The sequence below is a fragment of the Erinaceus europaeus genome, chromosome 14, assembly GCF_950295315.1.
Source record: "Erinaceus europaeus chromosome 14, mEriEur2.1, whole genome shotgun sequence".
NCBI lineage: Eukaryota > Metazoa > Chordata > Mammalia > Eulipotyphla > Erinaceidae > Erinaceus > Erinaceus europaeus.
In genome coordinates this window covers 25,321,260-25,346,290 of record NC_080175.1, presented here as the reverse complement: position 1 = coordinate 25,346,290, position 25,031 = coordinate 25,321,260, and the positions used below count along the sequence as shown (strand labels likewise).

General features: G+C 42.5%; 1 protein-coding gene across 2 annotated transcripts in view; it reads right to left on the bottom strand.

Moving 5' to 3' along the window:
• The window catches only part of NT5C2 (5'-nucleotidase, cytosolic II), a 100,399-nt gene extending 88,556 nt beyond the window's left edge, over window positions 1-11,843 (bottom strand). For both annotated transcript variants that reach the window (XM_060171409.1, XM_007530626.3), the window contains exons 1-2: window positions 11,752-11,843; window positions 1,684-1,803 (exon numbers count right to left, since the gene is read on the bottom strand). In XM_060171409.1, coding sequence (XP_060027392.1) covers window positions 1,684-1,784 — 101 coding nt within the window. In that variant the 5' untranslated portion in view covers window positions 1,785-1,803; window positions 11,752-11,843. The remainder of the gene's footprint in view (window positions 1-1,683; window positions 1,804-11,751) is intronic.
• Between the last annotated feature and the right edge of the window lie 13,188 nt (window positions 11,844-25,031).

Genomic DNA, 25,031 nt, shown 5'->3' with positions numbered 1-25,031 from the left:
CTTTCCACTTATTTCTGGTTTTTCTAGGATGGGAAACAGAAATAGAGCTACTAGAACCTAGATTTTTCTATCCTATAAATTCATTTAAAGGTTAAGCATCTTAATTTTGTTGAAAAAAACAAATGACTCTCTACTATGCAGCTATGACAAAAGATGAACCCTTGGGAGCAGGTAGTGACTCTCCTGGTAAAGCATACACATTAATGTGCAAGCATGCAGGTCCTAGCCCTGGTCCCAAGCCCCTAGTCCCCACCTGCAAGGGGGAAACTTCATAAGCAGTGGAGTAGTGCTACAGGTGTCTCTAATTCTGTCTCTCACCCACTATCATGAAAATAAGAAAATGAATTCTTGCCCTTTGCAACAACATGGATAGAATTAGAAGGAATTATGCTAAGCGAAATTAGTCAGGAACTGGAGTCACAACTCACCAGGTAGGGTACATGTCTTGCCATGCGTGTGACCCAGGTTCAAGGCCCCATGTCACATGGAAGGTGCTGTGGCACTGGAGCAAACGCCAGTGCTGTGGCTGTCTGGCCCTCTCTGCCTCTCTGCCTCAAAGAAAGGGCAGTCAGAGCAGTGAAATCACCAATGCATGAAGTTCCAGCTTCATAAAAGGAAAAGGAGGAGAAGGAGGAGAAGAAATTACTGAAAATGGAGAACAAATAGCAGATGATCTCAGTTATATGAGGGATGTAGAGAAACAAATCAAAAGAACAAAGTCAAAAAGAAACAAACTGGGGGGCCGGGTGGTGGTGCAGCTGGTGGAACGCACTATTGTATGTTTTTAAAGATCTTTTTGAAATATTTATTTATTATTTTTTTAAATATTTATTTTATTTATTTATTCCCTTTTTGTTGCCCTTGTTGTTTTATTGTTGTAGTTATTATTGTTGTTGTCGTTGTTGGATAGGACAGAGAGAAATGGAGAGAGGGAGGGGAAGACAGAGAGGAGGAGAGAAAGATAGACACCTGCAGACCTGCTTCACCACCTGTGAAGTGACTCCCCTGCAGGTGGGGAGCCGGGGTTCGAACCGGGATCCTTATGCCGGTCCTTGTGCTTTGCGCCACTTGCGCTTAACCCACTGCGCTACAGCCCGACTCCCATATTTATTTATTTAATCCCTTTTGTTGCCCTTGTTGTACTGTTGTAGATATTGTTGTTGTTATTGCTATCTGCTGACTAGTAAATATAAACAGTAGCGGGAAAATTTAAGAAAAAAAGAAAGTGGCAGGATAGTATACTAGTGAAAGCCTGGAATTTGGACTGAGTTTCAGCCATGAACTAACTATATCATCTAGGGATGATTATTTCCCTCTCTAAAGATTAATTGCATCATCTTTAAAATAAAGATAGCTGGGGAGTCAGGTGGTAGCTCAGAGGGTTAATCGTACATGGCACAAAGCGCAAGGACCAGCGTAAGGATCCCAGTTTGAGCTCTCAGCTCCCCACCTGCAGGGGAGTCGCTTAACAGGTGGTGAAGCAGGTCTGCATGTGTCGATCTTTCTCTCCCCATCTTCCCCTCCTCTCTCCATTTCTCTCTGTCCTATCTAACAACGACATCAATAACAATAACTACAACAACAATGAAAAACAGTAAGAACAACAAAAAGGGAAAATAAATAATTGAAAAATAAATAAATAAAGACAGTCTCTGCCCACTGAGGACTAAATAGGCTACTTACCGATGATAGGCTTCTCGGCGATACTTTTTTAGGGCATGCTTATCCATGTTAGCAGGCACATCTGCTGCATTCTGTAACCGGTCACTCCAGGAGGTTGTCATTTTAATTGTATGCTGAATTCTAGAATAGAAAATAAGTAATTTACTAGGTTATTATTGATATCTGTATAATAAGATCTATTAAAAACACTCACACACATTTGAGGTGTTAGGAGATAGCCACCATGAGCAACGCCCTTGGTTTAAATCCCAGCACCACACATGAGCACTATGGCACTGAGGAAAGCTCTTTGAATGGTAGAGGAGTATTTTAGTATTCCTCTCTCTTTCTTCCTCTCTGTCTGTCTGTCTCTCTGTTTTGCTCTATATCCTCATTCTTTCTCTATCCATTTAGCTAAAGTTTATACCTAATGACAATAAAATTAAAAATGACTATCATGTAGAGAGGAGTTCCAACAAGTAAGTTAACATTTTATATGTTACTTATTTACAGTGTTAAGCTTAAAAGAATTTTCAGTAAAGTACAAGGACAACTAGGGAAACAGTGACAGTTAACATTTTATTTTCAAATAGTGACACAATGATTGTTTCAATGTAAAATACAAAGTTTACAAAGCAGTTGGCATAATAAAAACAACAAAATTAACTCTCAAAGATTTAAATTACTGAAATTTTACACTTTAAGAGTATTTGATGGCAGGGCCAGGCGGTGGTCCCATATGTTAACAGTACTCAAGGGCCCAGGTTGGTGTCCACAGTCCCCACCTGCAGAAGGAAAGCTTCATGAGTGGTGAAGCAGGGCTGCAGGTGTCTCTCTGTCTCTTTATCTCCCCCACCCCCTCAATTTCTGGCTATCTCTATCCAACAAATAATAAAGATAATACCAAAAAAAAAAAAAAAAACCAATTATCAGTCTGCAGTCTGATTAGTAAAGTCGTTTTAAATGTCTCCTTCAGATCATTTCAGGAACTGGTGAAGAGTAGCACTTAGACAATGCAACAGTCTATTAGGCAAAGTGTTTAAGAAACATGGCAGTTGGAATCACAAGTTCATTTTTCAATGGAATAAGTATCATTATAGATAACAGGCTAATAACGATAATAAGTATAAGCATTCAGTGTGCTAAGCTTCAATGGAAATTTACCTTGTATTGAAATCCAAAACATGAAATGTATAATCAACCACTCTAAGAACATTGAACACTTCTCCAAAATTTAAATAGAAAGGATAATTTTGGATGATCTCAAGTTTTTTCACCAGCCTGAAATTTTAGTCTTAAACTTCAACTACATATTAGAAATATCAAACTAATTTAACTTTATAGACAAATAAAAGCTAAAATTATAATTGACTATATGTGTGATTAATACATTTTACACATAGCCTATGGCAATTCTTATCTTTGATAGATGAGTAAGTAAAAAGAAGAAAGTATAGTGATAAGCAAGTTGGTTGTATCATCATACTGCCACCAAAGGTTCCCTCTCTAGTATAACAAACTTAATTACAAAATAATTCCTTGGAAAACAAGAAAAATCAGGTCCAAGTTTAATTAAACAATACTGCTAAAAAACTATGTCTATACTTAATAATGTTCCCTATAATTCAAATAAACTATAGCTTTTAAAGTATTTTGTAACTTTAGTTCTTTCAATCATACCAAGAATACACTCAATGAAATAATCATATAAAACATTTAAAGAAGGGAGTTGGGCAGTAGGACAGAGAGTTAAGCGCAGATGGCACAAAGCACAAGGACCAGCATATGGATCCTGGTTCGAGCCCCCGGCTCCCCACCTGCAGGGGAGTCGCTTCACAAGCGGTGAAGCAGGTCTGCAGGTGTCTATCTTTCTCTCCCCCTCTTCCTCTCCTCTCTCCATTTCTCTGTCCTATCCAACCACAACGGCATCAATAACAACAACAACTACAACAATAAAACAGCAAGGCAACAAAAGGGAATAAATTAAAAAACTGGGGGGGGGGTGCGGGTGGTGGCGCACCTGGTTGAGTGCACATGTTACAATGTGCAAGGACCCAGGTTCAAGCCCCCAGTCCCCACCTGCAGGGGGAAAGCTCTGCGAATGGTAAAGCAGTATTACAGGTGTCTCTCTGACTCTCTCCCTGTCTCTCCCTTCCCTCTCAACTTCTGGTTGTCTCTATCCAATAAATAAAGATAATTTTAAAATATATATTTTAAAAATATTTTTGAAATAATAAATAAATAAACATTTAAAGGTAAAGGAATATCAATTTTCCAAAAAAAGGAAAATTCTGCAATGTTGTTGTGTATAAATTATGTTAAATGGCTTCTTATCTTTTAAACAATTCATGTCAACAGTTTTTGTTCATTTGTCATCTGATTATTTTCATTAAGAAATCTACCATTTACCCCAGTTTGTACTATACATCCCTGTCAAAAGCCATCACTTGCAGTTTGCACAAGACAGATGGCTAACATTCCAACATTAACCTACCCACATATATCACTTGATTATCATTCATCGAGCTTCATTTTTCTTTTGCATAATTAACAGTTAATGGAATGTATCTGACAGTTTGTATACAGTCAATTCCTTCTTCTAAAATGTATGTTTTGTCAGGGTGGCACTTTTGGTTTTTTGTTTACTATTAAAGCAAAAGACAACAATCTCATTTAAAAATGAGGGAAGGTTGTGAACAGACATATTAGCAAAGATGGCCAGGAAGAAAGTTAAATGCTTTAAGTCTTGGAGTAGGGCACCAAAGTAAAAATCCTGGGTTGAGGGTGAGGGTGGATGTTCAGCTTCATGGGGCAGGAGGGTTGGGGGGGTATAGGACACAGTCTTTAGGTGGTGGGAACGGTGTTTATGTACACTCATTAATTTGTAGTCATATAAATCACTATTTAATTAATATGAGAAGGGAAAAATTGATTGAATGTCTCAAACTTTTTAATGCACAGTCTCTGATACGTTGCCTCTCTTAAAAGCTTAGACCAGGGAGAACAGAAGCAACTGGTGGCAGAACTATACACAAATAATGTCAAAGGATCTAAATTACGGTGACGTATATGATACAGCAAATCCTAACAAAGGGATATTTCAAAGTTAACCCAATTGCCAAATAATGATTATAGCAATAACTATCTATTGCCTTCTTAAATCCTAAGACAGCAGGAACCTCCCACTTCCTCTATGGAGCCTGTATTTCCCCAGTCCTGGAACCTCTAGAGTGGGGGTCACTCTCCTGAACGCTTCTCTCAATTCATAACAAATGATATCACATCTGCTGATCCCAACCTAATCAACACAACGAGTACCAACTCAGTATGCTTCACTTCAGACTGTGTCCAGAGACGTCAGGCATGGAATGTCAACCCTTCACCCTCATTACTCGGGTGAGACTTTTCCTTTCATGGTAGTCTCTAATTACATTCCCGAGGTTCACTTCCTAACAAAGTCCCAAAACCTAGACATAGACCAGGTCCCATGAGATACAGCATATGTTCACATGTAACCATAAATTAGGGCAATATATTTACCTACCTGAAAGCAAAAGTACACAATAGTCTACAGTCAGTATCAAGTTTATAATGAAATAGTGTCTACTTAGACTTAGACACCCTCCTCACCTACTTCCTATTACAGTTCTCTCATTTATTCCAAAGCTAACCTTATCAAAGCAAGGACTGCAAAATCTGAATAAGGGCAAGAGACTGGCATACTTTAACGATGACTCTTTAGTCGCTATCAGGCCATTCCATCAGCTGGGGCCCTAATCGGGGAGTCCTGAGATTCCCAAACAGACATGATTGGCCTAGACCTTGAATCAATCCCTCTATCCATTGTTACCAATCATCTCTATCAGGAGCAACGAAACAGACCCCTTTGTGAACCCCCATAGTACCTTGCCCTCACTTGGATCAACAATGGTAGAGAATGTCCCATCCTTCGAAAGGAGGCTGGACAACATACTCTATGCTACACCTGACGAAGATGGGTCCTGATATTGGGGCAGCTTGAAACGTTCCTACTGATGACCACAAAATATGAGCTCATATCTACAGGGATGCAGAGGTCACACAGGCTTCTAAGCTGAATATGGGCCCCAGATCACATCAAATCGATGAGGTTTATAGTCAACAATATTTATACACCTTTCTCATATTTGGGAGCTACTCTCTTCCCTGATCAAGCTTTCTGGTCCTTTTCCAGCCATGACATCATCTCCCCAGACATTGACTTGGATCCACCTGCATATCAGATTTCAGGCTCAGGGGAAAAAAAACAAACTAGTATAGCCACAGGGGCCCTTTGGAATATAACTAAAATATGCCTACCAGCTATCTACAAAATGGAGACCACCACCCCACAACTCTTCATCTGCACTATTCCAGCCTTTAGGATCATGATTAGTCAACAATTTGTTTGGCTTTATATGTTAACTCTCTTTTCAGCCACCAGGTTCCAGATGCTACCATGATGCCGACCAGACTTCCCTGGACAGACAACCCCACCAATGTGTCCTGGAGCTCCGATTCCCCAGAGTCCCACCCCACTATGGAAAAAGAGAGGCAAGCTGGGAGTATGGATTCACCTGTCAACACCCATGTTCAGCAGGGAAGCAATTACAGAAGCCAGACCTTCCACCTTCTGCATCCCACAATGACCTTGGGTCCATACTCCCAGAAGGTTAAAGACTAGGAAAGCTATCAAGGGAGGGGTTGGGATACAGAGTTCTGGTGGTGGGAACTGTATGGAGTTGTACCCCTCTTATCCTATGGGTTTGTCAGTGTTCCCTTTTTATAAATAAATTAAAAAATAAATAAAATGCTTTAAGTCACTATCAAAGAAATGCAAATAAGACAGAGATACCACCTCATGCCTATGAAAATGTCATACATCAAAAATGCCAGAAATTCTTCCCTGATTCAGTTTTCTAGTCCTTCTTCCAACTATGACACCACTTCCCCAGACAATAACTTAGGTCACCTGCATATTAGATGTCAGGCTCAAACAAAAACTAGTAGGGTCATGGGCCCCTTGGAATACACATAGAATAGAACTACTAGCTTTTTCCAAAATGGAGACCCCAAATCTTCACTTACAATATTCTTGTCTTTAGGTTCATGATTAGTCAACAATTTGTTCTGCTTTTTACCTTAACTCTTTTTCAGCCACCTGGATCCAGATGCTATCATGATGCCAACCTGACATCCCTGGGCAGATGACCCTACCAATGTGTCCTGGAGCCTCACCTCCCCAGATCCCTACCCCACTAGGGAAAGAAACAGCCTGGGAGTATGGATTGACCTATCAGAGCTCATGTTCAGTGAGGAAGCAATTACAAAAGCCAGACCTCCCACCTTCTGCACCCCATAATGATCCTGGGTCCATATTCCCAGAGGGATAAAGAATAGGAAAGTTATCAGGGGAGGGGGTTGGACATGGAGTTCTGGAGGTGGGAAATGTGTGGACTTGTACCCCTCTTATCCTATGGTCTTGTCAATGTTTCCATTTTATAAATAAAAATTTTAAAATATATTTTTTTAAAAGGCCAGAAATAAGTGATAGGGAGAAAAGTGATCACTTTCACATTGTTGATCGGAATACAAATTAGTTCAGCCTCTGTGGTAAACAGTGTGGAGATTCCTCAGAACAATGGAAATGGACCTACAATAAATACAATCCAGCAATTCCTCCTGTAGGCATCTATCTATCCAGAGAGATCTTTGCACAACTATATTCATGACAATACTTCATAATAGCCAAAATTTGGAAACAACCCATATGCCCAACAACAGAGTGATTAAGAAGTTGTATATATACCCAGTGGAATACCACACTCAGCTGTAAGAAAATATGAAATCTCTTTTGCTACAACATGGATGAACTGGAGATAATCATATTAAGGGAAATATATCAGAAGAAAGATGACTATCAGATAACTGTCATTTTGAAAACATAAGAAAATTGCATGTTGCTTTTAATGCTTTCAATGAATCTTTGTGAAACCTTACTCTTGGTTCAGAAATGCGTAAGATTCTTGGCTTGATTAATGTAATATTTTGCTAACATTTCAACATCAGACCTTGGAACAAAAGGTTCCTTGTTCTCTGTGGAAAATACTAAGACTTTTTAAAAGAGGTCTTGTCAACTGAGAAGTACTTATTAAGTCTTGACCATTTTTCTTCTTCAAGCAATAACATACTTCAATATCTACTCTGAAGCTGTAGCTGGAAAAATAAATTTATTTAATATTCAAGTGTCAAAAGTATACAAAAAATCTGAATTTTATTATCTTCTCCTGAACATTCTACTATTGCTACTCCTAGAATTCTATTACCTCTTTTATGTCAGAATGTTATATATTTGTTCTACACCAATGTAAGGGTGCTTTTTTTTTAAGATGTATTTATTTTAACGAGTGAGAGAAATGTGAGAACTGCTCAGCTCTGGCTTATGTTGGTGCTGGAGAATGAACTTCTGGGGGCCTCTGATGAGCTCTGACTGGACCTAGAATCTGCTCAACCCTTAAGGTTATTTCTAACTGAATACATTAGCTAGTAACATACCTTCACCAAAACATGGTTATGTCACAAAGGAACATATAAGACAGCAAAGAAAATATTTTAAATGACTGAGCTTGAGGAGATACAGTATGCTATTTCTCCAAAACACTGCTATGATTAACTAAGACCTTAAAAACAAAGTTAATAACCCCAAACTTTTGTTTTTCCCTCAAATCATTTTACTGAGGAAGTAGTGATTTTCTCCATTTTTTATTCGTGATTTAATAATGGTTGACAAGATTGCGGTATAAGGGATACAATTCTACACAATTCCCACCACCAAGAGTTTCACATCCCATCCTCTCCATTAGAAGCTTCTCTATTTTTCCCCCATTTTTGTTGCCCTTGTTGTTGCCATTATTGTTATTGCTGCTTCTGGATAGGACAGAGAGAAATCAAGAGAGGATGGGAAGACAGAAAGGGAGAAAGATAGACACCTGCAGACCTGTTTCACCGCCTGTGAAGCGATATCCCTGCAGGTGAGGAGCCCGGGGCTCAAACCGGGATCCTTGAGCTGGTCCTTTCGCTTCACTCCCTGTGAGCTTAACCCGCTGCACCACCGTCCAAACCCCTAGCTTCTCTATTCTTTATCCCTCTGGGAGTATAGACCAAAGATCCTTATAGGGTACACAAGCAGATCTGATGTCTATAATTGCTTCTCCACTGGACACAGGCACTGACAGGTCAATCTATATTCCTGCCTATTTCTTTTTTTTTTTTTAATTTATTTAATTTATTTTTTCCCTTTTGTTGCCCTTGTTGTTTTATTGTTGTATTTATTATTGTTGTTGTTGTTGTTGGATAGGACAGAGAGAAATGGAGAGAGGGAGGGGAAGACAGAGAGGAGGAGAGAAAGATAGACACCTGCAGACCTGCTTCACCGCCTGTGAAGCGACTCCCCTGCAGGTGGGGAGCCGGGGTTCGAACCGGGATCCTTATGCCGGTCTTTGTGCTTTGCGCCACCTGCGCTTAGCCCGCTGTACTACAGCCCGACTCCCACTCCTGCCTATTTCGATCTTTCCCTACTAGGACAGGGCTCTGGGGAGGTTTGAGGTATTTTTTAAAACATCTTTGTAAATTTTATTATCGTTTATTGGACAGAGACAGCCAAAAATCGAGAGGAATGGAGACAGAGAGACACCTACAGTCCTGCTTCACCTCGTGCAAAGCATTCCTCCTGCAGGTGGGGAACCAGAGGCTTGAACCCGTCCTTGTGGACTGTAATGTGAGTGTTTAACCAGGTGCTCCACCGCCTGGCCCCAGCGATAACCCTGAAGGCAAAGACAAATAAATAAATAAAAAGAATATTTTTAAAAAATTTACTGAAAGCCTGTCTACCAAGAATTGCTGGCTATGGGGTGTGAAAGCAAATTTTAAAACCTCTACAATTATAAATCAGCTAAATTCTCTAAATACATAAACATCCCAGAAACACTGGCAAGCGCAAAATTTAAAACAATATGTACAGAGCAATTTTAACTACAAAAAAAAAAAAAACACGATTAGGTAAGAATTATGTTAAAGGTGTAATGGGCCCTGGAGGAGGACAGCAGCTGGAGCTCTCACCTGACCTGCGAACATCAAGTACTGATTCTGATACCTAGTGTTGAATATATCCGAGTGATGCTATTTTGTTGTTGTTTCTGAATGTGTGTGTTTCCTCTCTACTCAAGGATAATTTTTTAATATTTTCTTTATTATTGGATAGAAACAGAGAGAAACTGAGCAGGGAGATAGAAAGGGAGAGACAGAGAGCCATCTGCAGCCCTGCTTCACCACTTGTGAAGCTTTCCCCTGCAGGTGGGGACCAGGGGCTTGAACCTGGGTCCTTCCTGCACTGCAATGTGTGGGCTTAACCAGGTGTGCCACCGGTCTGGCCCCCAAGAATAAATTTTTAAGGGACCTGGCAGTGGCACAGAACCAGAGTTAAAGCCCCTGGTCGCCACCTGGGGGGGGACAGGACAGGGAGACTTCACAAGCAGTGAAGCAGTGCTGCTGCAGGTCTCTACCTCCCCTTCGCTCTCAATCTCTCTGTCCAAAATAATGCAAAATAAACATTTAAATATGTTAAAGGGCATAGCCATAATGTAATTATGATCTTGTGGGTGCTTTCACCCCCTTCCCCACCCCATTCCCACAAAAAAAACTTTTGAAATAGACTAAAGATCAATGAGCATCCTTCGCCTAATGAACGGTATGAGAAGATACACTGCTACTAATTACTAAGCCAGTAATAAACTACACGTCTTGCTGTAATTGTTAACTTTTGGAAACGCGCAGCCGACTGCAAACTTTCATACACTGGAGTCACATCTTAGCACTGGAGGAAACCTTGCAGAGCATCTCATCTTACTGATCGGCTGACTGCTAAATTCTAACATCGATATCCTGGGTGCAATACAGAGGCGTGTGGCAGTCCGTCGGGGTGCGCCAGCCGCGGGCAAGCACCTCTCTCTCGGAGCTCTGCTTCCGTTTACTGGCTCCCGCGTCCTCTTGCACTTAAATCGCTCGGGGCCTGCATGTCTTCGTTTTGAAAAAACCGTGGTAGATATTTGTAAGGGGCTGCGATAACATCACGCCCCCACCGTGAGTAGCAGTGTGTCTTTACCGCCCCGGTCTTGTGACAACGGTTTGTTTTTGTTTTGCATCCGCTGCCTTCCTGGGCGCCGGGAGCGGTGGGGAGCTGAAGCCGGGACGGCGGGCGCGCAGCCTTGTCACCCTCCGCACCACCTGGGAGGCGAAGCCTGCGCGCCCGGCACCTCCGGCCCGCCGCCTTTAAAAGCCGGGGGCCTCCCGGAATCGACGAAACCCCGGAGCCTCCAGCTCACACCTAACGGGCGGCTTCCGGGGAGAGGAAAGGACGAGCCCGCCACCTGACCGCGGGGAGCCCCGGCTCCCGGCCCATCTGGAAATAACCGGCGGGCTGCGAGGAAGTGGTGCAAACGACCGAGCGCAGTGGCGACAGAAGGCGGTCGCCGGCGGGTCTCGCAGAGACGCCGCCACCCGCGCAGCCCCGCAGCGCGGCCCGCCGGTCCCTCGGGGCGCGCAGGGCCCGGGCTCCGTCTGCAGGGGCGGCGCGGAGGGGGCTGGGCCGAGAGACCCGCGGAGCTGACGAAGGGGCTGCCGGTCCGGGAGGCGGCCACCCGCGCGGGAGAAGCGCAGCGGGCCAGCTCTGAAGCAGCTCCCCGAGGTCAGCGCCGCTCCCCCACCCGCCGACGGCGGGGAAACAATGGCGCCAACGTGACGTGGGGGCGGGGGCGTCTCCATCACGTCAAGGAAGGGTCCGCGCGGAGGTGGGGACAGGCCCCGGGCGTACGGGGCCGTTGTCCGGAACTGGCGGGCGCTCCACAGGAGAAAAGCGGCCCGAAGGCGTGGCGGTTCGGGTGGGACCGGACGGTGCTGGCGGTGGCCTGGACCCTGGCCGCGCGCCCCGTCGCGCACCCTCCCTCCGTCCCTCCTTCCGCCCCTCCCAGACTCGCCTACTCCCTCCCTTCACGCTGCGGGTCCCGCTGCACTCACCGACCCACCGCACCACAGCCAGCCCAACGCGCAACTGCCGCAGCCGCCGCGGCGCCCTACCTCCCCGCCCCCGCCCCCGCCGCCCCGGCACCGCCCCCAGCTCGTGCGCGCGTGCGCGCGCTCTCTCTCGCGCCCGCCAGGGACCGGCGCGCTGTTCCGTTCCCTCACACCCACGCAGAACCCGGCCTCCACAATGCTCCCTGCCAGAGCTGGGGCAACTGGAGTATACACGGGCCTTCGCCTCCGTCCCTCGCAGGGGACTGGAGCCAGTCAAAGAAAACCGCAGCTATTGCCAAGCTGCAGGGTCCCGGCTACCTTGCTAGGCTACTCCGCCTATTCTTTCACTGTAGGAGTAGGAAATCTCTTCTTCTCCTTCTCCGTCTCCGTCTCCGTCTCCGTCTCCGTCTCCGTCTCCGTCTCCGTCTCCGTCTCCGTCTCCGTCTCCTTCTCCTTCTCCTTCTCCTTCTCCTTCTTCTTCTTCTCCTTCTCCTTCTTCTCCTCCTTCTCCTCCTTCTTCCTTCTTCTCCTTCTTCCTTCTTCTCCTTTCTTCTTCTTCTCCTTCTTCTTCCTCTTCTCCTTCTTCTCCTTCTTCTCCTTCTCCTTCTTCTTCGTCACAGAATCTTACCTCTATACCGCTATGGAATCCCACTGATGGACTAAAAGTACAGAATCCCAGTTCTGCCACTTAACAAACGTGTTCCTGGGCTTGCTACTTGACCCCATTCTACCCAATTGCCTTATCTATAATACAGGACTAGATAACAATAGTACCTACATCATAGGGAATTGACAGGAGTGAAATAAGTAAAGAGGTCCTCAGCACAGTCTTGGCACCTAGCAGTATGGAAAAGATTTTCCATGCCCGAGGTTCTGAGAGACCAGGCTCAATTCCCAACACCACCATAAACCGGAGTTGAGCAATACTCTGATTAAAATAAACAAGTTATATGGATTCATCTACCACCAACGTGTCTGCAACTCTTCAGTGGCATAAAATCCACAGTTTGCAGAGTAATGCATTGCTTGACCCTTGTAGGTCTGAGCTGTTAGTGTTTCTCAAGAGTCCACTCAACCCAAGTTTTCTATTCCTGGAAATCACAGAATAAGCAGGTCTAATGTCTCTTTGACCTTTTAACTTTTCAGACACTTGACGACCTCTACCCAAGGTCTTCTCTTATTTAGGATCAAAATATCCCATTCTCTCCACTGTTCCTCATTTGCCCAGGTCTTGAGGGTCTTTCTCCTCATCCTCCTCTCAGTTTGAATGTGGTTCCATTAGAGTATGTCTCCTCCAAGACAGAACCAAGTAAAAGCCTATGGTACCATCAGGGCAAGACAGGGTTATAGCTTCCTCCATGTCAGACTTAATACCTCACATTCACACAATAAAGGTCTTAGAATCTGCACTATTAACTCACTAATCCTTAAGTTAACTAAAATCTCCAAGACTTTAAAAATTGCTCTGTATTTCTAACTTCTCTTGTAGTTTTGAACCAACTGCCGGTCAATTAAGGACAGGTTTGAGACTTGTACCTGCTTCTGATAGATGTCTCAAGATATGTTTTTTTAAAAATGCAGGGCTAGAGCTTGCAATAAAAAATACCAGAATTTGTGTCTGAAGATCATGAAGTGTAACCTAAGAGGAGGTACAGTGGATAAAGTGTTGGACTCCCAAGCATAAAGTCCTGAGTTTGATACCTGGTATCACATGTGCCAGAGTAATACTCAACAATGCAGGACTGCCCCTCTCTCTCTCTCTCTCTCTGCCTCTCTCTCTCTCTCTCCTTTCTTGTTCTCTCTCTCTCTCTCCTCTTTCTTGTTCTCTTTTGCCTTCTCTCTCACTAATAAATATTTTAATAGGGGCCAAGTGGTGGTGCACCTGGTTGAACACACACATTACAGTTCACAAGGACCCAGGTTCAAGCCCTGGGTCCCCACCTGCAGGGGGAAAGCTTCACAAGAGGTGAGGCAATGTTGCAGGTGTCTCTCTTTCTCTCTCCCCATTTGTATCAATTTTAGGCTGTCTATATCCAATAAATAAATAAATATAATTTTTAAAATAAATATTTAATAGAAAAGTTAAAATCAGGAAGCAATATAAAATAAGAAAGACTGGATAAACAAATTAAGAGATTAAAAACAGGCTAGGGGCTGGATGGTGGTACACCTGGTTAAGCACACACATTACAATGCACAAAAGGACCCAGGTTCAAGCCCCTGGTGCCCCCCACCAAGGGGAAAGCTTCACAAGTGGTAAAGCAGTGCTGCAGGTATCTCTTTTTTCTCTCCCTTCTCAATTTCTACATCTCTATACAATAAATAAAATTTAAAAAGAGGTTAAGTTTTATTTTAAAAAGCAAGCTAAGGACTCTATAACATCCAACCAAAAAGATATGTGTACACCTATGTTCATAGCAGCACAATTCGTTATAGCTAAAACCTGGAAGTAACCCAGGTGCCTAACATCCTTGAAAGCTGTGGTATATATACACAATGGAATACTATGCAACTATTAAGAACAATGAACCCACCTTCTCTGACCCATCTTGGACAGAGCTAGAAGGAATTATGTTAAGTGAACTAAGTCAGAAAGATAAAGATGAGTATGAGATGATACCACTCATAAACAGAAGTTGAGAAAGAAGAACAGAAAGGGAAACTGAAAGCAGGATTTGAGTAATAGGGAGGAGGGCACCAAAGTAAAAACCCTGGGTTGAGGGTGAGGGTTCATGGGGTGGGAGGTGGGAGTGGGGAGGGGAGATGGGATGGAACACAGTCTTTTAGTGGTGGGAATGGTGTTTATGTAGACTCCTATTAATTTGTAGTCATATAAAACACTAGTTAATTAATATGAGAGGGGAAAATTGATTGAATGTCTCAAACTTTTAAAATCAGAGATTGAGTCTTTTTAATACATAGGCTGAGTCTTTGATATGTTGACTTTTAAAAGCATAGTCCAGGGAGAACAGAAGCAACCAGTGGCACAGCTATATACAAATAATGTCAAAGGACATAAATTATGGTGATATTATGTATGATACAGCAAATCCTAACAAAGGGATATTTCAAAGTTAACCCAATTGCCAAATAATGTCATTATAGCAAGAACTATCTATTGTCTTCTTAAACCCTAAGACAGCAGGAGCCTCCCACTTCCTTTATAGAGCCTGTTATTTCCTCCAGTCCTAGAACCTAGGGCGGGGCTCACTTTCCTGCATGCTTCTCTCAATATCAAATGATATTTCATCGGCCGATCCCAACCTAATCAGCACAACAAGTACCAACTCAGCACGCTTCACTTCAGACTGTCCAGAGACATCAGGCATAGAATGTCAACCCTTCACCCTCATTACTCAGATGAGACTTTTCCTTTCATGGTAGTCTCTAATTCCATTCCAGGAGGTTCACTTCCTAACAAAGTCCCAAAACCTAGGTATAGACCAGGTCCCCTAAGATACAGCATATGTTCACATGTATCCATAAATTAGGGCAAAATATATACCTACCTGAAAGCAAAAGTACACAATAGTCTACAGTGAGTCAGTATCAAGTTTATAATGAAATAGTGTCTACTTAGACTTAGATACCCTCCTCACCTACTTCCTATGACAGTTCTCTCACTCACTCCCAAGCTATCCTTATCAAAGCAAGGACTGCAAAGCTGAATAAGGGCAAGAGACTGGCATACTTTAATGATGTCTCTCTTTTTTTAATTTCTTTATTGCGGAATTAATGTTTTACATTCAATAGTAAATACAACAGTTTGTACATGCATAGCATTTCTCAGTTGCCCATAAAACAATACAACCCCCACTAGGTCCTCTGTCATCCTTCTTGGACCTGTAATTCTCCCCATCCACCCACCCCAGAGTCTTTTACTTTGGTGCAATATGCCAATTCCATATCAGGTTCTACCTGTGTTTTCTTTTCTGATCTTGTTTTTCAGCTTCTGCCTGAGAGTGAGATCATCCCATATTCATCCTGCTCTTTCTGACTTATTTCACTTAACATGAATTTTTCAAGGTCCATCCAAGATCAGCTGAAAACGGTGAGTTCACCATTTTTTATAGCTGAGTAGTATTCCATTGTGTATATATACCACAACTTGCTCAGCCACTCATCTGTTGTTGGACACCTGGCTTGCTTCCAGGTTTTGGTTATTACAAATTGTGCTACTAAGAACATATGTGTACACAGATCTTTTTGGATGGGTGTGTTGGGTTCCTTAGGATATATCCCCAGGAGAGGAATTGCAGGATCATAGTGTAGGTCCATTTCTAGCCTTCTGAGAGTTCTCCAGACTGTTCTCCACAGAGGTTGGACCAATTGACATTCCCACCATCAGTGCAGGAGGGTTCCTTTGACCCTACACCCTCTCCAACATTTGCTGCTGTTACCTTTTCTGATGTATGACATTCACATAGGAGTGAAGTGGTATCTCATTGTTTTTAATGAAGACTCGTTAGTCACTATCAGGCCACCCCATCAGCTGGGGCCTTAGTCAGGGAGTCCTGAGATTCCCAAACAGACATGATGGGCCTAGACCTTGAATCAATCCCTCTCTTCATTGTTACCAGTCATCTCTATCAGGAACAACACAATAGGCCCCTTTCTGGGCCCCCATAGGACCTTGCCCTCAACTTGATTCAACAATGGTAAAAAATGTTCCATCTTCTGAAGGGAGGCTGGACAACATACTCTATGCTACACCTGACGAAGATGGGTCCTGATATTGGGGCAGCTTGAAATGTTCCTACTGATGACCACAAAATGTGAGCTCAGATCTACAGAGATGCAGAGGTCACACAGGCTTCTAAGCTGAATATGGGCCCCAGATCACATCAAATCGATGGGGTTTACAGTCAACAATATTTATACACCTTTCCCATATTAGGGAGCTACTCTCTTACCTGATCCAGCTTTCTGGTCCTTTTTCCAGCCATGACATCATCTCCCCAGACAATAACTTGGATCCACCTACATATCAGATTTCAGGATCAGAGGAAAGAAAAAAAAACTAGTATAGCCACAGGCCCTTTGAAATGTAACTAAAATAGGCCTACCAGCTATCTACAAAATGGAGACCACCACCCCACAACTCTTCATCTGCACTATTCCAGCCTTTAGGATCATGATTAGTCAACAATTTGTTTGGCTTTATATGTTAACTCTCTTTTCAGCCACCAGGTTCCAGATGCTACCATGATGCCGACCAGACTTCCCTGGACAGACAACCTCACCAATGTGTCCTGGAGCTCCGATTCCCCAGAGTCCCACCCCACTATGGAAAAAGAGAGGCAAGCTGGGAGTATGGATTCACCTGTCAACACCCATGTTCAGCAGGGAAGCAATTACAGAAGCCAGACCTTCCACCTTCTGCATCCCACAATGACCTTGGGTCCATACTCCCAGAGCGATAAAGAATAGGAAAGCTACACCCATTCACGGTCAAAACTCTACAAAAAATGGGAATAGATTGGAAATTCCTCAAGATAGTAGAATCCATATATAGCAAACCTACAGCCAACATCATACTCAATGGACAGAAGCTGAAAGCATTTCCCCTCAGATCGGGGACTAGACAGGACTGTCCACTGTCACCATTACTCTTCAGCATAATATTGGAAGTTCTTGCCATAGCAATCAGGCAAGAGAAAGAAATCAAAGGAATACAGATTGGAAGGGAAGAAGTCAAGCTCTCACTATTTGCAGGTGATCTGATAGTATACACAGAAAAACCTAAAGAATCCAGCAGGTAACTACTGGAAGTTATTAGGCAATATAGCAAGGCGTCAGGCTACAAAATCAATGTACAAAAATCAGTGGCATTTCTTTATGCAAACACTAAATCTGAAGAAGAAGACATTCAGAAATCACTCCTATTTACTGTTTCAGCAAAATCAATAAAATAACTAGGAATAAAGTTGACCAAAGAAGTCATAGTATACTGAAAACTATGAGTCGCTACTCAAGGAAATAGAAACTGATACCAAGAAATGGAAAGGCATCCCATGCTCATGGATTGGAAGAATAAATATCATCAAAATGAATATTCTCCCCAGAGCCATATGCATATTTAATGGAATACCCATCAAAGTTCCACCAAGCTTCTTTAAGAGAATAGAACAAAAACTACAATCATATATCTGGAACCAGAAAACACCTAGAACTGCCAAAACCATCTTGAGGAAAAGAAACAGAAATGGAGGCATGACACTCCCAGATCTCAAACTATATTATAAAGCCATCATCATCAAAACAGCCTGGTACTGGAACAAAAATAGGCACACAGACCAGTGAACAGAATTGAAAGCCCAGAAATAAATCCCCACACCTATGGACATCTAATCTTTGATAAGGGGGCCCAAAGTATTAAATGGAAGAAGGAGGCTCTCTTCAATAAATGGTGCTGGGAAAACTGGGTTGAAACATGCAGAAGAATGAAATTGAACCACTTTATCTCGCCAGAAAAAAAAATCAACTCCAAATGGATCAAAGACCTGGATGTTGGACCAGAAACAGTAAAATACTTAGAGGAAAACATTGGTAAAACACTTTCCCACCTAAACCTCAAGGACATCTTTGATGAAACAAACCCAATTGCAAGGAAGACTAAAGCAAAAACAAACCAATGGGACTACATCAAATTGAAAAGCTTTTGCACATCCAAAGAAACTATTAAACAAACAACGAGACCCCTCACAGTATGGGAGAAGATCTTCACATGCCATACATCAGACAAGAAACTAATCACCAAAATATACAAAGAACTCAGCAAACTTAGCACCAAAAAAGCAAATGACCCCATCTAAAAATGGGTAGAGGATATGAACAAAACATTCACCTCATAGGAGATCCAAAAGGCTAACAAACATATGAAACACTGCTCCAGGTCACTGATTGTCAGAGAAATGCAAATTAAGACAACACTGAGATACCACCTCACTCCTGTGAGAATGGCATTCATCAAAAAGGACAGCAGCAACAAATGCTGGAGAGGCTGTGGGCACAGAGGAGCCCTTTTGCATTGCTGGTGGGAATGTAAATTGGTCCAGCCTCTGTGGAGATCAGTCTGTAGAACTATCAAAAGGCTAGACATTGACCTTCCATATGATCCAGTAATTCCTCTCCTGGGGATATACCCCAAGGACTCCATAACACCCAACCAAAAAGATGTGTGTACTCCTATGTTCATAGCAGCACAGTTCCTAATAGCTAAAACCTAGAAGCAACCCAGGTGCCCAACAACAGATGAGTGGCTGAGAAAGCCGTGGTATACATACACAATGGAATACTATACAGCTATTAAGAACAATGAACCTGCCTTCTCTGACCCATCTTGGACAGAGCTAGAAGGAATTATGTTAGGTGAGCTAAGTCAGAAAGATAAAGATGAGTATGGGATGATCCCACTCATCAACAGAAGTTGAGAAAGGAGTTCTGAAAGGGAAACTAAAAGCAGGATCTGACTAAATTGAAAGTAGGGCACCAAAGTAAAAACCCTGTAGTGAGGGATAGACATGCAGCTTCCTGGGCCAATTGGGGGTGGTGGTGGTGGGAATGGTGTTTATGTACACTCCCATTAAAGTGTAGTCATATAAATCACTAGTTAATTAATAAGAGAGGGGGAAAATTGATTATATGTCTCAAACTATTTAAAACACAGACTGAATCTTTTTAATACATAGGCTGTGTATTTCATATGCGGACTCTCTCAAAAGCCTAGACCAAGTAGATCAGAAGCAACCGGTGTCACGGCTATATACAAGATACTGGGTACTGTACAGGAAACCCTAACAAAAGGACTTTTCAAAGTTGACCCAATTACCAAATAATGTGATGATAACAATAACTATCCATTGTCTTTTTGAACCCCAAGACAGCAGGAACCTCACATTTCCACTATAGAACCTATATTTCCCCCAGTCCTGGAACCTTAGGATAGGGCCCACTTTCCCGCATGCCTCTCCCAATTCACATAAAATAATATTGCATCTGCCGATCGCAACCTAATCAACGCAATGATTGCCACCTCAACATGCTTCAGCTCAGACTGTGTCCAGAGACTTCAGATGTGGAATGACAACCCTTCAGCTTCATTACTCAGGTGAGACCTTTCCTTTCATAGTATTCTCTAATTCCATCCTAGGTGGTTCACTTTCTAACAAAGTTCCAAAACTTAGATATACACCAGATATATGTTCACACGTATCCATAAACTAGTGCAAAATATATACCTGAAAGCAGAAGTACACTAGAGTTTGCAGTGAGTACCCCCCACCCCCACTTCCTCTCCACTATTCCAACCTTTGGGTCCATGATTGCTCAACAATTTGTTTGGCTTTGTATGTTAACTCTCTTTTCAGCCACCAGGTTCCAGATGCCATCAGGATGCCGGCCAGGCTTCCCTGGACTGAAGACCCCACCAATGTGTCCTGGAGCTCCGCTTCCCCAGAGACCCACCCTACTAGGGAAAGAGAGAGGCAGACTGGGAGTATGGACCGACCAGTCAACGCCCATGTTCAGCGGGGAAGCAATTACAGAAGCCAGACCTTCCACCTTCTGCATCCCACAAGGACCCTGGGTCCATGCTCCCAGAGGGATAGAGAGTGGGAAAGCTATCAGGGGAGGGGGTGGGATATGGAGATTGGTTGGTGGGAATTGTGTGGAGTTCTACTTCTCCTACCCTATGGTTTTGTTAATTTATCCTTTCTTAAATAAAATAAAAAATAAATAATAATAAAAAAAGAAAGGTGCCTCAACAGGTAAAGTTCCATGCTTGAGTTCTTAGGGTCACTATCCAGCACTAGATCCAGAGTGGTGCTCTGGGTTGGCTCTTGCTCTTACAATATTTTGGGGGCACGCAGTAGTGTAGCGGGATAAGCACACATGGCGCAAAGCGCACAGACCAGCATTAGGATCCCAGTTCAAGCACTTGGATCCCCACCTGCAGGGGGGTCGCTTCACAAGTGGTCTCCAGGTGTCTGTCTTTCTCTCCCCCTCTCTGTCTTCCCCTCCTCTCTCAATTTCTTTCTGTCCTATCCCACAATGACGACAGCAATAACAACAATAATAACAACAACGATAAACAACAATGGCAGCAAAACGGATAAAATGGCCTCCAGGAACAGTGGATTCATAGTGCAGGCACCAATCCCCCGTGATAAACCTGGAAGCAAAAATAAAATAAACTGAAATGAGAATAAGACAAAATATATTTTGATCCCTGGAACTGCATATGCCAAAGCTGAGTTGTGCAGTTCCCCACATCTTTAAAAAAAAAAAAAAAAGTCAATCTCTTAAAAAAAAAAAAAAAAAAAGAAGTGATCATGATCTGATTTACTATAGCTATATCTTAAATATCATAGTCTTAAAAAAACATATCAAATGAAAACAGCAAGTTGTAACACACTATATGAAATATATATTATATGTCAACTGTACCAATGCCAATTTCTTGGTTTTCCCTATTGAACCAGGACTATGTAAGCTGTTATCACTAGAAGAAGCTAGGAAACTAATGGAGCCATAAGTGACTTGCTTGGAGACTCTAATTTGAAGGTGGTTGAAAGGCCCAGGCATTGCTTGGCAAGAGAGGCCATCACACTATGGCCTTGGATAGCCTCTTACCCAACTTCCAGCTCAAGCACCCACATGGCAGTCTTAGCCCTCTGTTCAACACTGTTTTCCCCAGAATACCATAAACTCTGAGTCACCCAGAATGTGAGCAGCATTCACAGGTCACTCATCAGTTTTCTGCTTCTTGGCCGAAGCTCTCAAAGAAATGCAAGCATTGCTCAACACCCTGGCATGGGGCCTAGAAACAGTCTTGTGCTGGCCAAAAATCTCTCTCACAGGAAGTTTGCAGTCTTACTTCCCATGAGTTACCTCAAAAGGTTTTCCTCTCTTTTTTATCCTTTCTCTAGCAGCACTTACTTTGATAGAAGCCTAATACAGACAATCAAAAAACATTTTAGTTAGAAATATCTAGTCCAGTCAAGAGACAGGACATCTATGAAAGATTCCAGAGCACCTATATCTCTTCAAAATACACACAGAGAGCTAGTAAAATAGCTCACTTGGATAGTGCACTACCTTGCTATTCAAATGACTCAGGTTCAGTCCTGGTCTCCAGCCCATTTGGAAGAAGCTTCAATGCTGTGGTCTCTTTCACTCTCTATCTCTGTTTCTCTGTCTCTATCTTTAAAATATATATTGAGCTCTTAGTACATGTGTAACATCTGCTGAACAGAAAAATAAGTTCCTTCCTACCTTAAGGTTTGTAACTCCTTGGGAAGATGGGATTTTAATTTAAAAAATAAAAAAAAATAAAGATTACTTTACAGGGGCTGGATGGTGGCACATTTTTAATAGTTGAGTAGTAAGTATTCCATTGTGTATATATACCATAACTTGCTTATCCATTCATCTGTTGTTGGGACACCTGGGTTGCTTCCAGGTTTTGGCTATTACAAATTGTGCTGCTATGAACATAGGTATACACAAATCTTTTTGGATAGGTGTGTTGGGTTCCTTAAGATATAACCTAAAGTTCCTTAGGATAAGTCCTTGGGCCCCTCAACTACCATAGTTGTCACAAAGTCTAAGAGACAGTTTGTTTATCAAGAACTTTCTGCAAGTCCATGTACTTTAACTATCTGTATATCACATATGAGAACCACCACTTCTTTATTTAATTTAATTTATTTATTATTAGAGATAGAGAAGGAAAAAACAGAGAGACACCTGCAGCTTTACTTCACCACTCATGAAGCTTTCCCCTTGCAGGTGGGGACCAGAGACTTGAACCGGGTCCTTGTGCACTGTAATGTGTGCACTTAACCAGGTGCGCCACTGCCTGGCCTTTCTTTATTTCATTTTCCTTAGCATAATCACACAGGGTCAACTTGTATTTCTTGTATCAATCAGCTAGTAGGTGTTCAATACAAAGGTGGGGGTAATAAAGCTTGCAGATCTTGCCTCTTTCATGTTATAGACACCTAATGGGCTTTTTATTAGGCACCCAAGACAGTTCAGATCAAGTCAGATGAATTATTTTTCATGAGTGTGAGAGACAGTAGTTTGGTTACATTCCATTCATGCAAACTGCAGATCTACTTCCTCCTGCTCCTCGTCTTTCTGCCCTTCATTGCTCTTCACTGCATGTCAGCTTTCTGGTGGGGTGATCTCCAGCAGAAAGGCAACCGACCGGTTCTTTCTCGCTTGCTCAAGGAATGAAAACAAAGTAAAGACACTGGGGAGACTGAAGTGTGCTCAGATCTCATTGATTATCAGGTAGGCAAGAGTTTAAATAGAAAACCAAACAAAGGGCATTGTCAAAAATTACAGGTTTCTTAAGGGTCAGCTTGCCCCTATGGCAGGGGCTAGTATGACAAGAGTTGATACATAAAGATCAATACAATTAGTCTCCTGATGCAGGCATTTAATTATACAAAGGCATTTGAGAGAAGAATAAGGGTTGAATCAGTAAGGTGAGATAGAGAAGGAAGAACAAAGCTTTAAAGACATTAAAAGGGCTCCAGGAAATAAGGTCTTGGGGGCTTTTCACTTGTCCGGTGTTAGGAGTGTGTGACAGGATGTGCTCTTCCTTTGTGATCAAAAGGTGAAGTGGAATGTGTGAACTTTGAGTGAATGAATCTTAAAGTAGGTGGCCATGTGGCCTGCAGTTTGAGGTTTCTGTGGGCTTGAGAGTCAAGAAGGGAAGAACTTAGTCTGAGAGATGGTTTCTCCCCTTTGCTCACCTCGGCTGAGAGAGACTAACAAAAGGGTATCTTCTCAGACCACTTTTTGACCACTTTCTCGCTTTGTTTTCAGCCTTCTGGTCATTCCTTACACGTGGAAATGAGGGACACTTCCTACCTGAGGGCTCTACTGGTCCATCACTTAGGCATTCTCTATTCTTATAAACAAGCTCCTCTCTCGCTTTTCTTTTAAATTTGATTCCATTTTCAGGATTTATTTATTTATTTATTTATGCCTCCAGGGATATCACTAGGTCTGCACTATGAATCCACTACTCCCAGAGGCCATTTTTTTCCATTTTGTTGTTGTTTGTTATTGTTATTGTTGGCTAGGACAGAGAAAAATCAAAAGAGAAGGGGAAGATGGGGGGAGATAGGCACCTGCAGATCTGCTTCACCGTGTGTGAAGTGGCCCCCTTGCAGGTGAGGAGCTGGGGGCTCAAACTGCCATCCTTACACCAGTCCTTACACTTTGCGCCATGTGCACTTAACCTGCTGTACCACCGTCTGGCCCCAGAGAGGTCTTCAGAGGAATGTTTTCTGACCCTCTCTCTCGTAACAATCTTTTGCTTCTCTACTTTGCACTTACCAATACTGTAGTAAAATTATTATTTCTTTATTTATTTTGTCTCCAGGGTTATCGCTGGGGCTCTACTGGCACTACATATCCACTGCTCCTGGCAGCCATTTTTTCAGGGTCAGAAAGAAATTGAAAGAGGAGGGGGAGACAGAAAGGGAGAGAGAAAGAGAGAAACCTATAGGCCTGTTTCATCACTTGTAAAGCAACCTGGCTGCAGGTGGGCAACTGGGGGCTTGAACTGGGATCCTTGCACAGGTCCTTGTGCTTCGTACTATGTGCACTTAACCCGGTGTTTGAAGAAATCGTGTTAAGTGAAATAAGTCAGAAACAGAAGGATGAATATGGGATGATCTCACTCTCAGGTAGAAGTTGAAAAACAAGATCAGAAGAGAAAACACAAGTAGAACCTGAACTGGTGTTGGTGTATTGCACCAAGGTAAAAGACTCTGGGTTGTATGTGGGGGGGCAGAGTACAGGTCCAAAAAGGATGACAGAGGACCTAGTGGAGGTTGTATTGTTATGTGGAAAATTGAGAAATATAATGTACAAACTATTTTATTTACTGTCAAATGTAAAACATTAATCCTCCAATAAAGAAATTAAAAAATTTAAAAAAAAAAAAAGAAAAGAAATAATTTCTAAGAAAAGTAACACCAAGAATTTGAAGCCAAAACAAATTAATTAGATAAAAGTTGATGACAAGAAGTTATGGAAACTTTACTTTTATTTTTTTAACTGTTGTTGTTGCCACCTGTGTATCATCACTCTGAACCAAGTTTTTTTTAGATAGAGACAGAAGGAGAGAGGGAAAGACATCACAGCACCAAATCTCCCTCCAGTGTGGTAGGAGCCAGGTTTAAACTACACACACACACACACACACACACACACACACACACACACACACACACAAAATACATGGACTTGCAGAAAGTTCT